Consider the following 16133-nt stretch of genomic DNA (forward strand, 5'->3'; position numbering starts at 1 on the left):
ATAAACCGTGAAGCATTGCACTTTAGGCACACTATGGGCATGCTTTTTCTCAAAGTGACCCTAATTGGTAGAATTTTTTCTTTACTCAAAAATAATTTTAATGTATTTTAATTGTGGGTCAAGACAGGCCAAACTTGCATGGCCCACATATCGATTTTTAACATCTGGGCCAAATACAAAATTTTACATCAGACCCAAATCTTGTGTGCCTCCTTAAAGACGGTGCCACTTCTGCCAAACCCGGGCCGTGTTTGGCCCACATGCTATATGCCAGTGCCGGATGAATGCCTGCTGTGGCAGCTTTCTGCCAAACCTGGGCCAGAATTCTTTGCTACCTGGGTAGTTACAAGAAGCTTAGCTAATACAAGATATTGATTGGAGAAGAACATGGCTTCTCCCATAAAAATATATAATCCCAAGCAAAGCAAAGGAAATTCGTTTTAAAATTCTACACAAAATAAACCCGGTCAATGCAATCCCAATTGTACTGATATTGCAGTTACTTGTTCTTTCTATCAGAAAAGTGAGGAAACTTTGACTCACATGTTTTTTACATGTAAAATCTCACAAAAGTTTCATTTGGATTTACATAATTATTAAAATGAATCACAATCAATGAAACAACTCTTCAACTTGAAAGATATTATTTGTCTTTAGTCTAATCCCAAAAATAAAAATGAATAATATATATTTCAAGATAATAAAGCTTGTTTGGCATGCTGTCCCAGGAGTCCCCTGAACTTATGAGATCCTCGAGCCCTGGGCTCAATCCTGTTAGCAGGGCGAGAGGGGAGTTTGACCTTAGGTAGATTGCGATGAACTCCCCTGATTTATTTCTGGCTAATGACAGATATAGGGATGGCTAAGGAGAGATATATGGCTTGCTAAGATCGGGGAGAACTAGCAAACTCAGCACAGAAATGTCAACTGGCTTAGTTGGGACTTTAACCAGTGAAATTCTTGCTGTAAGGCAACAGTGCTAATCAATGGGCCGCTGTATTGCCCATCTAGAAAGGAGGGGAAGTAGGGATAGGTGAGGGTGATTCTACAAGACGAAGATACTAAGATAAGAATCTCTGGTTTTTAACAGTACTGATGCGGGACCAGCGGTGAACAATCATAAGCATGTGATCCTCTCAAAATTTATAGAAATTATCCACAAACAAAAAATGTCTTAAATCCTCTTCCTCATTTGCCCATTTCTTAATTGAAATTGATTCCTTGTAAGATCAGTGTTTCTCAACTGGTTGTCAATACTGTTTTCAGTGGCTTATGGAGTGTTTTTGTGATGCAAAACTTTCATTTTGAAAGAATGATGTGTGTTAAAGGCATATACTTCTGTCAGATGCACATCCCATGGTTTTACATTTCTTTATTTATTATTTGTGTATTACTCTTATTTGGTCTTTCAAGTAACAACAGTTGAAATTGAATGCATAACGTATTCTAACAGTTGTCAATCAGCTAAGAACATGATGTGAAGGCTTCATTAAAATTTCGTACTAAATTGAAGGCATGTTACTGTTTTGAGAAAATGCTCACTCTATGTAAATTACAATTTTATTGCAATTCTACATTTTTGCAGTTTTGTACTTTGACTTTTTACAGTTTGATAAATTGGAAAACTGTGTAATGTTTTATTAACCTATGACATTATAATTGTATTGCAGTTTTAGGCAATGCTTAATTTGTAAATTGCGAGAATAGATTGGGGTAACGAATCCAGCATGTTACCAGGAACGAAACAAAATGAAAAGGAAGGTTTTGCAGACGAAAGTGAAGAGGGTTGTGGAGTCGCAAAAGAAAGTGAAGAGTGGGGAGAGGGGTGTGCGTGTGAGAAGGGGATCGGTACAATAAGGTTCGCATTTCAGAGGTACCGGATGCACATCCGGCTTGTTCCGGCACGAATTAAGCCCTGGTTTTAGGTACAAAATAGTTTACTCCAAAAAATGTTTATTCATGTTTTTGTGAAAATAATAGCTTCAATATGAATAGTTACACTTAAAAAGTAACTTGTAGTAGAGCTAAAGTATCTACTTTTTTGGAAGTGTACAGTAACCAGTGGTGTAATGTAACAAATTACAAATACTCAAATTACTGTAATTGATTAGTTTAGTTTTCAATTCAGGCTCATTTATATAGCGTTTACAATGTAGATTGTATCAAAGCAGCTTAGCAAAGAAGTTCTAGTAAATTGAAACTGTCAGTCCAGTTTTCAGGATTTGTATTTTACTAAGTAGTTTTAAAAATGTATACTTATACTTTTCCTTGAGAATATTTTTAGCGCTGTATTGGTACTTTTAATCCCCTATTTTCCTTCAACACACAGTTACTACTTTTTTTTCTAGTCTCTGGGGATTGGCTAAAGTAGATTTATCAGTCCTGCGATTCTTGTCCATTCAAATCACACATTGAAACTAAATTGCATCATACTGAACAACTGCAAGACACCGGCGCTTAATAAATCCAACAAACCGTTTGGAAGCATTAAAAGTGTGTAAGATGTCTAAAATATTTACACGCAATGATCGAGAGACTTTATAGACTGCATGTCACTGATAAAAAGATGGATGTTTACTGTATGAGGACTGAAACCACCAAAAGCCCTTTAAACAAATACTAATGAACTACAGAACGTTACTTTAACACACATCCGTGTTCAAATTGCATGTAAATGCATGAGCCGTTCACATCTTAATACTCAATACTCACTACTCTTGAGCTACTTTTTACTCCTACTTTGAGTAATATTTACAATACTTTTACTCTACATGCACTACGTTTTGTGAAAGTGATGGTTTTTTTTATATACAGTAAGTATGATTTTTCGGTACTCTTTCCACCACTTACAGTAACTTATCTACTTTTCCAGATGAGTAGCTTGTAGTTAACAAACTACAGTTTCAGAGTGTTCTAGCTTCCCCAACATTGCTTTAACGTTTCTTTCTTTCCTTGATACTTTTCATCATTGGACTCTGATCTAGTGGAATATTGAAAGTAATGAACTGCAGACACGCTTCACTGTATCTCTTTCACTTCTAGATCTCAATTAAAATATTTACTGCCCAAACGGTCTTCTAAAAAGCAGCCAGTACACTTACTCACACACACACACAGACTATGTGCTCCTGAGCCATATGAATAATATATATGAGGAGTGTATATCGTTTCATTGGTGCGTCAGGGGCGGGCAGGATTAATATCCAGGAGAGATGACCACCTTCTGCCAGATAAAAGCTTTTAATACAGTGCCAGGACAGCGCTGTCTTTGGGCCCCCGTTCTACTCTGATTTATAACACAGCGCTGCCCTAATTCAACCCTCCGCTCCAGGTATCGGCTTCAGTCGGATCCCGTCAACGCTCTATTCTGCTCCACGCTGTGCCCCGGCTGGTAATTTGTCTCAGAAAAGCCACTTGTGATTCATTTTCTTTGAGAATGTGATATGAAAGGAGGTAGGCAGGAGGTCTGGTGTAATGAGACAGTATTTAAAAAGCAGTTAAAAGGTTTGGGCAAAGAGGACAGTGGGAGAACTAAACAACAGACGAGAATGTCCAGAGGTCCCGCCGTGTTTGAATGCCATCCCACATGCCTGCGTAGAAGTTTTTAACCATCTCGCTCACCTTGATATTGACCATATCATTATCGTTGCCTTGGTGACAGCTCTTCACAAGAATGTTTTCCAGTTTGAGGTCACGATGAACAATGTCTGAGAGAGAGAAAGAGGAAGCAGAGCAAGGGAGAGATGGGTTTGTATTTACTCACAGTGGCAAAACGCAAGGCGCTGGAATTGTAAGAGTTTTAAATAAGCTTTAATGACCAATTCAAATGAATTGTTTTGCTCAGTTTCTTTTAAACTGCAGTTCACAATGTGAACCCAGCATACCTCGTCCTCCCACTACACATCATGACTCTTCATTACTGTTTCGCACGTTAACTGCACATACTTAAATAGAAATGTGAAAATAATCAAATTATAATCAGTGTGCGAGGCTAATATACTGCAATCTCATAAAACACTCCAGTCCTATATACACATTGCTAGTGGCATCATTAGCTGCTCTAAACGTAAGGCACACCAGCACTCGGGGACTGTTGAAAAACACACCTATTAATCAGTATTCCTCCCCTGCTCGTTGTTAATGACTCATTAGCCCCATGTAATGGTGTCTCATTGCCAAGCAACGTCCTAAATTACCACTAACTGCAGATTTCACAAGAAGGGAAGAAAAAGAGAAAAAAAAAACGCCATCTTCAAATAAACCCCTCAGACTCAATTAAAATGGGCTGATATTTTGTCTGACAGTTGTTCATTATTATCTCATTATTAAAACAAGCCAGATTCTCCGTAATGACAGAGAAACTTAATGTGGATGCAATCATTGGGGTGATTATTGGATACTGAGAGAACAAAGGAGTCCATGCCATCGCATGTGACTCTACAAAGATGTTTTCAAACTTTTGAATTGTCATTTTTAATTTACAGTACACATCCCTCTAAATGTGATGGCACTGAGATAGGTAATAATAGGCAAGGAATAAGCAATATCTTTCTAAAACTCAACCACAGGCTCGTGAAGCCTGATTTATACTTTCGGATGGTGCTGCATCGTGGACCTTTGCTGACTGCATGCACACCTCACGAAAGGTACGAGGCATTTATACTTGACAGGGGGCGGTAAAGAAACTGACCATAAAATCATACTAATAAACAGAGAAGTAGAAAGTTTACAGGACTACGTCATATAAGTAATATAATTGAAGATTTTTAAATGTATTATTTTTATAAATTGGCGACGCAATGGCACAGTAGGTTGTGCTGTCGCTCCACAGCACAAAGGTTGCTGGTTTGAGCCTCGGCTGGGTCAGTTGGCGTTTCTGTGTGAAGTTTGCATGTTCTCCCTGCATTCGCGTGGGTTTCCTTCAGGTGCTCCAGTGTGCTCCACAGTCCAAAGACGTGGTACAGGTGAATTGGGTAGGTAAATTGTCCGTAGTGTATGAGTGTGTATGGATGTTTCCCAGAAATGGGTTGCAGCTGGAAGGGCATCCACTGCGTAAAACATTTGCTGGATAAGTTGGTGGTTCATTCCGCTGTGGCAACCCCAGATTAATAAAGGGACTAAGTCGAAAAGAACATGAATGTATGAATGAATGAAAGAATTTTTATAAATTATTTTAATGATAATAAAGATTTTTATAACCATTCAAGATTTTTTTAAATCAAACTTTGATGCATCACTTGCTTTTGACAGTTTTCTCTGACAGTTTTATGTATATTATTGATAACAGAACATGGCTTGCTCTACAAATATATTTTTTATTATGGCAAAAATAAAAGCCAAATAAAGTACACTTATTAAAAAAATAGTAACTTTTTTAATTTTTTATTTAGCCCACTCAACAATCGCACATTACTGTCTAGCTAGTTCGTCATCTACTTATAAGCTGAAAAGGCAATAATAGTTTAACTTTCCTGAACATTATCACCTATAAAGCCTAAAAACATGGCATCAGTTGTAAACCGATAGGTTCAAATACTCCTTTCCAGTTGTCAAAGAAATAATTTGTTACTTCAGTTTAGTTTTTGTAACAATTAAATAGTCAAAATTGTAATGTATACATCAGTGTAAACCTATAAATGGTGATAAAACATATTCTGTTATATTAAAACTACCTGGGTCTCCACTTTAGTTCACTTTACTCTTTTTGGTTTTAACAAACTTATGCCTCAGGTTTTTCCAAATTTTTACAAAAATGTTTCGCCTTTTCAACAGCTGTTGCAATTTCTAGCCAAGAATTATTTGTCATCTGGTTAGCCCTATGATCACGCATGGACAGAGCATGAAGATGTCTATACAGGCGTACTGTACCTGTTTAAGACAAAATCTCTTCAGAGTGTTTCATTTTCAACTCAAATGAAATCCGGCGGCGTTCGAACTGTTCACTCGAGTTTAAAAAATATTTTGTGCACTCGCCAGCAGAAACTCTGCAAACATAGCAATGATGACAAATTCGCCCCACACACTCAGTCGAACTAGCGAATGCACCTGCCCCTTTCAAGTACAAGATATTATTTATTACTATAAAGGTAAAACCGATATACCAGAGAACTTCATTATTAACTATTTTTTTTTGTATGGAAAATATTCACAAACAAAGTTTCTCGAATTCTCAGCCTTCTTTTACACATTTTTAATTGAAATTTATGTTTTTATTAAATCTCTTAGACTGGTTAAAAACAAAAGAAGTGATAGTTTCATGGATTTCTATGACGATTTCTTTAGAATTATCACGGATCCATAAATCCTTCTTTCCTCTTGCTGTATTTGTTATTTATGTATCTGTAGGACTGCACAATTCTCATTAAAATGAGAATTCTGAATTTTTTTTTTTTTTTTTTTTTTGCTTAAAGATCACTATTTTCTCATGATTCAGTAGATGTAAAAAAAAAAAAAGTTTAGTAAGAGTAGGCTGTTATTATTGTTATTTCTCCAAAATGTGGTAAAACAGCAGTAATAATACTAGGCCTGTGTAGCTCTACTGTTGGTTAAAATGCTACATTTTTTATAGACTTGAAATCGTGGACTTTAATAGACTTCAAATATGTCCTGTTTGTTCATCCACAGTAAAGTGATGACATCAGAATACAACTTTTCATAATTCTAAAGTTGAAATATTGTGTTTGATATATATGCTTGTCATTTGTCATATTAGTATAGTATCAATATTAGTAGTTAATATTGTCATATTAGACCATTTCTTTCACTGCTAATATGAGACATTTGTCATCAGATTGCCTCTTGCATTATATTCAACATTATAGGCTAGTGGTTATATTGTTAGAGTAGTTATACTGACCCAGTAAACATTTATTTTCATGCACAACACTTTGTGTTCACTATAAAAAAAAACATATCATAAGCTTGTCGTAATCATAACTTTACAATGTGATATGATCATTTAAATAATGTTCGCACGTTTTCATTTTTACTGCTGAGTGCGGCCCATGGCCGCTGTCACTGTGAGAAAAAACACACACATGCAAATCATACTTCCCACGCGACTATCAAACGATCGCTCTGTGCAACACACTGAACATATTATTTACAACTTTATTAGATGTTATTGACAGCCTATGCAGGTTCTGTTCACTAAAGTATCCATCATTATTGGCCACGTGTGCGTCCTCTCGGTAGTAAGCAAACTGCGCCAGCTCACGCGGCCCAACTGCGGCTGCGAATATATCCTTACATCAAGATAGACATGACAATTTTGGGTGAATTATACCTTATAAATACAGTATGTGACACTTTCACATGTATCTCTGTTTAATTTTTTATTTTTTTCTCTTTTGATTTTAATTTTTTACAGTTTTTATGTGTTTACAATATTATTTAACCTGATCTGTTCAGTTATTATCATTGTTACTAATATTGTCTTTTTTAAGAAAGATCGGATTTTGTAAGTTTGTTTCAATAGAAAATAAAAAATAAAAAGAACTAGCAAACATGTCGAGTATTAACCAGGCTTGAGAGGTATCTACTGACGAGTGTGCAGGGTTTTTGCAAGCGTCACCTTTTTTGTGCAAATAAACAATAGCTTCTGATAAGCTTTTGATGATGTGTCTGGTCTCTTCCTCTGTAAAGTGCTTGTTCTTCTGCAAGAGATCCTTTAGATCGCCTCCTTCACAAAGCTCAGTCACGAGGTACATCCTCTGGAGAGCAGCACACAAACATACACTTCTCATTTCTGACATCAAACCAGAAACCTTGCATACACAAATTATGACACAATAGGCGCTTGGAAGTTTTTGCTTTTACCTTTGGTGTCTCAAAGACTTCCTCCAGATGTATGATGTGCTCGTGTTTCACTTGTTTCATGATGCTGACTTCTCTTTCCAGATGTTTGACACCAGAAGTGCCTGCCTGTGTGGAAACAAAGCGTGACACTTAACCCGTCCTTGAAGACCATGCGAGAGGCTCTCCATCCATCACCTCTGTCAACAGGTGAAACATGACAAGCAAACACTTACCTTCTCTTTGTTCACCTTCTTAATTGCCCACTTCCTCTGCGTCTCGATGTGAGTGGCTTCGCAGACAACGCCAAAGCTGCCTTGACCTAATTTCCTCCCGAAGGAATAGATTTTCTGGGTATCCAAATAAAGAGGCCTGCATTAGGTGAAGTATTACATACGCGCTCCTTCTCCTTTAGTGACAGTAAACAACGCTCCAGCTCTGACTAATGGGGACAGAATGAGGGTGGGTTTGTTTTTCAGCTTCTCTATACTCCATTAAGTTGAGACCTGAATCCTTAAAGTGGAACTTAATTTTCAAGTTTGCCAGTCTCTGGAGTTTGGGAGAATATAGTATTTCTAATCAAGTTACAAATGATTAAGTTGCTGCCGCAGTTCATTCAATCTCAGGTCTAATTAACTTGATTATTATCTCTGCGCATGCAAGGCTGAGCACTGCCTGCTGCGGATTTGGCAAAGACAGCAGTCAGAAACCTCTTGAGAGGGCGAGGGCAATCAACAGCATAAAGAGGTGTAATTTCCCTCCAGGCCTGACGAGGGCGCTAGCAGATTGGAGAGAGGTCAAGCCGGGGCGAGCAAGGCCATGGCTCTGGTGTAAGATAGAAGTGGCCTTTTGCCACTGATTTTAAAAAGTAGACTTCTGATAGGTAAAAAAAATTATTTAGACTTCAGCGCAGCAAGAAAAAACAGTTAAGGTACAATTGGTTGCATGAGGGCTCTACCTGTATGCTGGATTCATCCTCAATACGAGTGTGGGGCACTTTCTTCTCTGCACTGTTTGTACGTGTCCACTGGCAAGCCATTTTCTTTTCCGCTCCAGGAACATTTGTATGTGTCATCTAGAGGTGAGATAAATCTGTTTAGTCATTTGCACATACTGAGAAATAACATACAGAAATGATTTGTCAAGACATTTATTCTATATTAAAAAGCATAATAATCATTAAAAGCACAGTTATTATTATAATACTCGTTTTAGTATTTATTTTAATATTGAAATAATTGTTAATTATTCATTAATTTCCAATTTTCATCCAATTTAGTCCCTTTATTCATCAGAGGTCGCCACAGCGGAAGTTTTAGACAGGGAATGCCCTTCCAGGTTTATTTATTTTCAACTCATTTATTTTTTTAAAGAGCCCCGATTATGCATTAAGAGGTCATATTTTGGTTTTGGAGGTCTCCAACAACATGCTGATATGCATGCAGGGTCAAAAAACACTTTTATCGTCTTATAACATGCATTTATTTTTACCTAATTATCCCAACGACTCCTATTTGAATCATACAGCAATTCGTTTGCTTGAGGCTAATCTGTGGTGATTGGTGCGATGGCCTCGTCTGTTGTGATTAGTCGATTGGGTTTAGCATGATACAGAGGGAAACGCCAACCACCATGTTATGAAGCAGCACAGAGTATGTGTGAGCCCAATGCGGGAATCCATTAAAGCAATGCAGTTAAACACCAGCATATTACTCTACTCTTAAACCTAATCCCAACTAATAACAACGACACGTATAGTTTTAATCCACACTGTGGCGAAAGTTTAACTATTTTGAAAATTGACTGCGCCATGCTTGTGAGGAACAGCTCATGGTGGCCATAGCAAAGGCAAAAGGCAAAGGGTTGTGAGTTCAGAAACGCATTTAAATCGCTAAAAAAAGAAAGCACGTCGCGTTTTTAACGTGGTTTTGGATGCAAAATGTGAATGGCCATAAAGATTTAACCTGAGAGATACAGTACAAGCACTGATCTATAATAGACAAGTGATTACAAGCCGTGCAGAGCGGTCACAAGTTATATATATTAAGGAATAAGAAACTGGTCCATATGAACTGCAACAGTTACTGACAAAGGCCCTGTCAGAGTCTGACAAATCCCATACATAATAGTCTTCTTTCTTTTCCTTCCTTTAATAGCAAACGGCCGACTAATCCCGCGTTGCAGAGTAGGTTATTGTATCAAAAATCTGAAAAATGACAGGAACAAACACAGCACTAAGTTGCCTATACTGTGGCATACTGAATCTCCACCTGACAGTGATTGACATCTTTGTGTCATGATCAGTCCTCTGATCCCCCATGCTCCACTAGTGTCTGAAGGGAAAGGCACGTTCACATTTTACCAGATCCAGCACCACATATTTGGTGATGTACCATATCAACGTCAATGTGTTCAGGCAAAAGATCCAAACTCAACACAATTCATTTATTAGACTCTGAGCCGACTATTTAGTTAAAGAATCAATAGATTTAAACACAGTGCACTTTCAGATTTAAACCTCGGCTGGATGTTTTCATTCACTTAGTGCTGTGTTAAACACTGCATGGAAGGTCATTTTCAAAAAACCCACATTGCTTGTTTGTTCTACCTTTACTTTATTTTGATAATAATTAATACTAAGCCACATCTAAGAATTACAATTTGAAGAATTATAACTAAAAAGAAAAATAAATGTTTACAGACACTGACAAATGCATGTACAGTAAAGCTTATATGAAAAGCCTTTATTAGACACAGCTTGGGCATGCATTATGCTTATTAATTTATAGCTGAAGACAAGCATTTTCTGTCATTTAGAATAATACAGATTCATCAACATAGGAATGCTAATGTATGACCACACCTGGAAAACTTCCATGTGTGTGCATGTACGGTATGTATGTAATCATTCTCAAAAGCTTGTATACTATATTAAACAATAAATAGTAAACATACAAATAAGAATTCTCATCAAATATTAATGTTCCTTAAGTGTGTGTCATTACATACATGCATACCGGACTCTGTAACGCCTTCACCTGCCGCTCTCCAATTTAATTCACTTCTCACTTTAAAAGAAAGTGTGTAAAGTCTCCACACCAGCATTAAGTACAATTTACTCAGCTTTAAAACGATCTCCAGAGTCAAATTAAACGTAAAGCAATTATGGTGTGATGAGTGGGAGCGGCGAAGTGGATCCGCCACACAGACAAGAGATTAAATATTAATGAGGAAGCAGTGTCTTTAACCTCTCCTCTCTCAGTGGCATTATCAAATCTCGCTGACAGGTCCTCTCATAACGGCACCATCGCTCTCCTATTGCTGACCATCTATCTGCTAAACACAATGATTCTGGACACTCCTAACAGCTCATTTAGATTTATGGGATAAGAGTGGCAGAGGTCAAAGTGTAACACAATGGGGTTTCCTCTGAACAGGCCTAAGAAATTGGGAAAGAACATTACAGCTTAACTCAGAAACTGTCTCGCAGTTTTGACTTCTGCAAATGCAGTGTAAAAAAATTGGATGGCAAAATGTTGCTGAACATGTGCTTTGTTAGTAAAAAGGAATTGTGTACTCCACTTCAAAAAAAAAACTCTTAAACTTCAAAAAGTGAGTGGCATTGATAAAAAGGTGCATCAGCATTTCACTGGTTTGAGTCGGGTAAAACAAGTGCAAAACTCAGATATGCTGAACTTAACAATAGCTGAGTGAGCCAAAACTAAAATCGAGTTATAAAGGACAAAAAAGGCTAATTTAAGGATCAGAGAGCTGAACAATTTATTGAAAGTACTCTCTTTATGCTTAATACTAAATATTGATTAACATTATTTTCCTTGTGCTGTTGAAAGGATATGTTTTGCTGAGGTCTGAGGACAAATTATAATGCGTTAAACTGCAATTTACACCAGGATGCATACATTTTAATGGGACTTTGTATCTAACACAGACACATTGTGAAAACGTACCCCTGTATACATTTTTAAAGAGCGCACATTATTGGCCCATTTCTACTGAGTGGTATAATACGGTACAGTACGGTTTGGTACCCGTTTATGGCTGTTTCCACTGTGAAAAGGTACCAAAATGTGAACAGTACCGTAAAACATTTTGGGTACCCTTTCGGAAGCAGGAGCAGGAGAATAAAAACAAAGGAACCGCCATTTTTAAATACACAGCCAAGACATTTCACCGTACTAACATATGCATATACATATAAAGGTCGACCTGAGCTCAAACAACAGCCACAAACCCAAGAAAAAGAGCAGAATCTACCCTGTGCCCCAAAGTTGTTTACAAGGCCATCTAAACCAATAGTGGTTTCGCTTTCACGCGTGCGCGAGCCGCACATCTATATTTGAAATAACAAACTACTTGAGCTGATGATAATGTGCGTGTGATTCTTGATATGCTTCTGACATCAATCCTTTCAGAAAGGGATTTAAAAAAAAAAAGCCGGAAAAAACAAAGGAGCAAATGATTCGTTCAGCAACCTAAAACATGAACAAACTGCCATGTTTAATTATTGTCATCACCTATTGGACTATTATGATTTGGAATGACAGGCTTTCCAAGAGTTTACATGTGCTGGTGAAGATTAAAGATACAGATGAGAGGTTTGCACTGACTGTAGGATATTTGTGGCGTGTTTTTAAACACAAATAAGGATTAAATGTAGGCTGTGTGTAGTTTTTGACTGTATGTATGTACATACTGACAAGTATGTATGTGTATAAAGCATCTGTTTTGTGAGAAGTGCTTCTCATATGATAAGTGACAAACCCTACAGCTTTACTTTTGAGCTGACATTTTCTCGAGCGAGAATGATGTGGACTGAAACTTTCTGCCATACATCACGCCCACTAAAAGGGTACCATTGGTATGTGTATCAGTGGAAACACAAGCCTGATAAAGGTGACCTGTACCGACCCGTACCATACCATAATGTACTCCTCAGTGCAAATAGGCCATATGTAGCCAGAGCAAGGCATACCTGAATATCTTCTTTAAAACTAGTGCTACGGCACAACATGACCGCTACGGTACGGTCTTTTTCCGCTACCAGCTGACCAATTACCTCTGTGTAGACGGCTTTTCTGCAGTTACCAGTAGCTCACCACATACGTTGGCGGAGTTGACTGCGACAGCGAGGTTCGAGTCCAGTTAAAAATAGGTCCAGATAGCAGAGGCAAAACAAAGACAAAAGACAAAAAATAATATAAAAAAATAAAATAACATGATGAGAACGTGGTAAAAATGAGGTGCCTTTGATGGCTTTTCTTTTTCTGGATTGCTTCTGAAAACACTACCGGTTGGGTTTAAGGAAGGGTGTGGGTGGGGATATCGGTCAGTTGGTCAGTCAGTCAGTCAGTCAGTGAGTCAGTCAGTCAGTCAGTCGACAGCAGCCTCTGGTGGATTTATACGAGAACAGCAAGCGTAAATGGTACTCCAGGGAATGACCTCCTGGGACGTATTTTGCGCTCTCCAGAAATGTATAAAGAGGTACGTATCAATAATGAGCCTGGGTTGTTTGTATCTGATGATAACAAAGGCAACAGCATGCATTATGTCAGAGTGTTTGCATTTATCGCTATGTTTTGCGTCTTTAGGCTATCAGACTTTTATATTTTGCAAGCCTACTACAGTCAGAAGCTAAACAGCTTTATACAGAACCACATTTACAATGAGAAAAATAGTGAGCACACATGTACCCAAGCAAACACAAACAGGAAAGACACATTTTATAGGCCTTGCAGAATACATAATCAGCTAAAAACTAATCCACAGACCTCCCAGATTTCTGGAAGCACTCAAAGGAAAGTAATTATGGCAGATAGTATGTCCGCAATTGATCCTCCTGCATTTTTTATTTCTTGGCCATAACAGTTAAAACCCCATTAGTCCTTGTTTACTGATTGTTCATAAACTAAAATGTTGGTTGTTTCTCCTGACTGTGGGAGATGCTGTGTCTCTGGCTTGAGCCCAAATTAAACGTGACGCTGGTATGATGTCTGAACACACAAAGATAATACAGGGTCTGGATAGAGTTCCCTTCTTCTTCATTTTTTTCTTTGTATCACATCCAATTGCCTTCCTACTTCCTCTCATGCTGTGTTTCTCTCCTTTTCTTGTTTCCCAATTTTAATGAATTGGAAATCTGAATTTAAATTGTGTCTTTTTAACAATTATTTGCACTTAGTTCATACATTTTATGCTTGATCTTTTAAGTATTTTCTATAAGTAAAATGTTTAAATAAGGCTGTTTCAAAATACTAGCAGAGTTGAGGACACAGGAAAATTAAAGCAATATTTTATTTGAAACATTTTGGCTATTTTTTACTGAAAAACACTTTAAATATTTCTTAATTGCCTGTTTTTCATAATAGAATAGCAAAATTGCGATATTAATTTAAATAAAATCCAAGGTTATTTTCACTATTCATAAAAAAATTAAAGTAATGAGTGTAATGTTCATTCTAATCTGCTATGACAAATGTGTGGGGGATGTGACAATGTACTGCATGACATGAATAACTTGAATTATTTTTAATGAATACCTAACTTGATTAATTGTAGAGGCCAGGCATTTGTGATATTTTGTTTAACCTTTTATGACTCATTAAAACATTTAAGAAATTCTAAAAGTATGGCATAGTTTAGTCGCAAATGGGTCGGCTGTATTACGAAGGTTGTTGTTTGATAAATTCCATTCAATCTGAGCTTCACAAAGCAAACTAAAGGCAAACTTGTGTACTGCATTGCTCGCCTGCTCCACTCCTACTAAAGATTTTACTCTTCTCATCTGCAGCTTAATTATTCATTGACAGGTGCCTTTGATGAAAAATGATAAACGCCAAAGTCTTAATGAAGCTTGGAATTGCATTACCAAGTGATAGAGTGCCTTGCTTGTCTAGACTGCTTACACTATTGGAGTCATTTAACCTCATAATAATCATTTACCTGAGTGCGTCACCTCACCATACTACATAATGTTTTCCTGTTCAACATGAAGTGTACTGTAGGTTTGTAATGACTACTTGATATAGTCCAACCATGAAAATGCTACAAAATAAGATCTCTAGATCTCTATCAATGACTGACGGAGAGTGGTTCATTCCGCTGTGGCGACCCCAGATTAACAAAGGGACCAAGCCGAAAAGAAAATGAATGTTTAACAGAGGAAAAAGTTGTTGTTTTTTACACAGACATAACATAATACAGTGAAACTGTGATTATATTTTTATACAAAGTTATCATACCGTTCGAATCTTACAGTATACCGGCCCATGGCTATGTATGAAATTAAAAAATTTAAGACAAATTCATCCTTCTTAGACAAAATAAAATAATCAGAAAGTCAGTTTGAATTATTCTGGTAAATTATTCACATCAGATCAGTAAACGAATCAGATTCAGTGAACAATGATCATTACTTTAATCTCAAACTGAAGTAAGTTTATGACTTTTAGGTTTGTGAAGCTGACTAGTTACTGTGGCCAGTTCTCAGAACATTGATAGCATTTCTAAAATTAGCTTAAGTGCTCTTAAGTCTTGCCTATCTACAGTATGTTGAAACAGGGATATTATATTGTTATATTGTTCTATCCATTGCTATGGTTATCACTTTGTCAATAGTTATATTATTATTATTGATATTAATGTAGTTGGCCACTCGTTCTCTTAGCAGCATGAAAAACAAAACATCACATTATATTTTTAAATGGACTGTATATAACACAGAAAATATATATCTTTAGCCCCTTTATTATCAATGAACCTCAAAGCTTCGTTACAATGGGAGGATTCGTGATGAATTTAAACTCAATTAACTTCTGTCAAACTGAAACACTGACCACCACTGTGTTCGAGAAGTCAAGAAATATATCTGTGATTAACTACAGTGCTCAATTGTGCTAAGTTTTATTGTCAACATCAAACTTTGACGGTCCCCAGAGTCCAGACAGAGACAAAATTTGCTTCACTAATCTGTATATCTATACTGTATAATCATAATACATGTCATTATTATTCTAACAAGTAAAAATTATAAGAGGTTGCCACAGCAGAATAAACCACCAATTACTCTGGAATATGTTTTACCAGCGGATGCCCTTCAAGCCACAAGCCAGCACCAAGAGTACAACCCTCAGTGCTGGGAAACACACACAATCTCCCATTCACACACTACAACCAATTTGTTAAGTGTTAAAGAAGCCAGCAGGGGGTGCTCAACCCAGCAGTCTGTACAGGACCGAATGCCTCAGTCAAATAATGGGGACACTATACTGATCAGTCAGCAGTGAACACCATCCTTCAAGATGATGACATTAAACTAAGCT

At 37.1% G+C, this 16133-nt stretch overlaps 1 protein-coding gene and 1 long non-coding RNA gene across 11 annotated transcripts in view; one reads left to right on the top strand and one right to left on the bottom strand.

Moving 5' to 3' along the window:
• Window positions 1-16133, top strand: part of LOC141375373 (uncharacterized) — a 129108-nt gene that overhangs the window by 43710 nt on the left and 69265 nt on the right. The gene's annotated exons all lie outside the window — the stretch shown is intronic.
• stk33 (serine/threonine kinase 33) overlaps window positions 1-16133 on the bottom strand; it is a 29053-nt gene that overhangs the window by 4757 nt on the left and 8163 nt on the right. For 8 of the 10 annotated variants that reach the window (XM_009303072.4, XM_073906877.1, XM_073906881.1 and 5 more), the window contains 5 exon segments: window positions 8753-8869; window positions 8031-8144; window positions 7819-7923; window positions 7574-7712; window positions 3622-3707 (listed from right to left, as the gene is read on the bottom strand). In XM_009303072.4, the coding sequence (XP_009301347.2) occupies window positions 3622-3707; window positions 7574-7712; window positions 7819-7923; window positions 8031-8144; window positions 8753-8869 (561 nt within the window). 10 annotated transcript variants of the gene reach the window in all.

This window comes from Danio rerio, chromosome 7, assembly GCF_049306965.1.
Source record: "Danio rerio strain Tuebingen ecotype United States chromosome 7, GRCz12tu, whole genome shotgun sequence".
NCBI classification, from domain to species: Eukaryota; Metazoa; Chordata; class Actinopteri; order Cypriniformes; family Danionidae; genus Danio; species Danio rerio.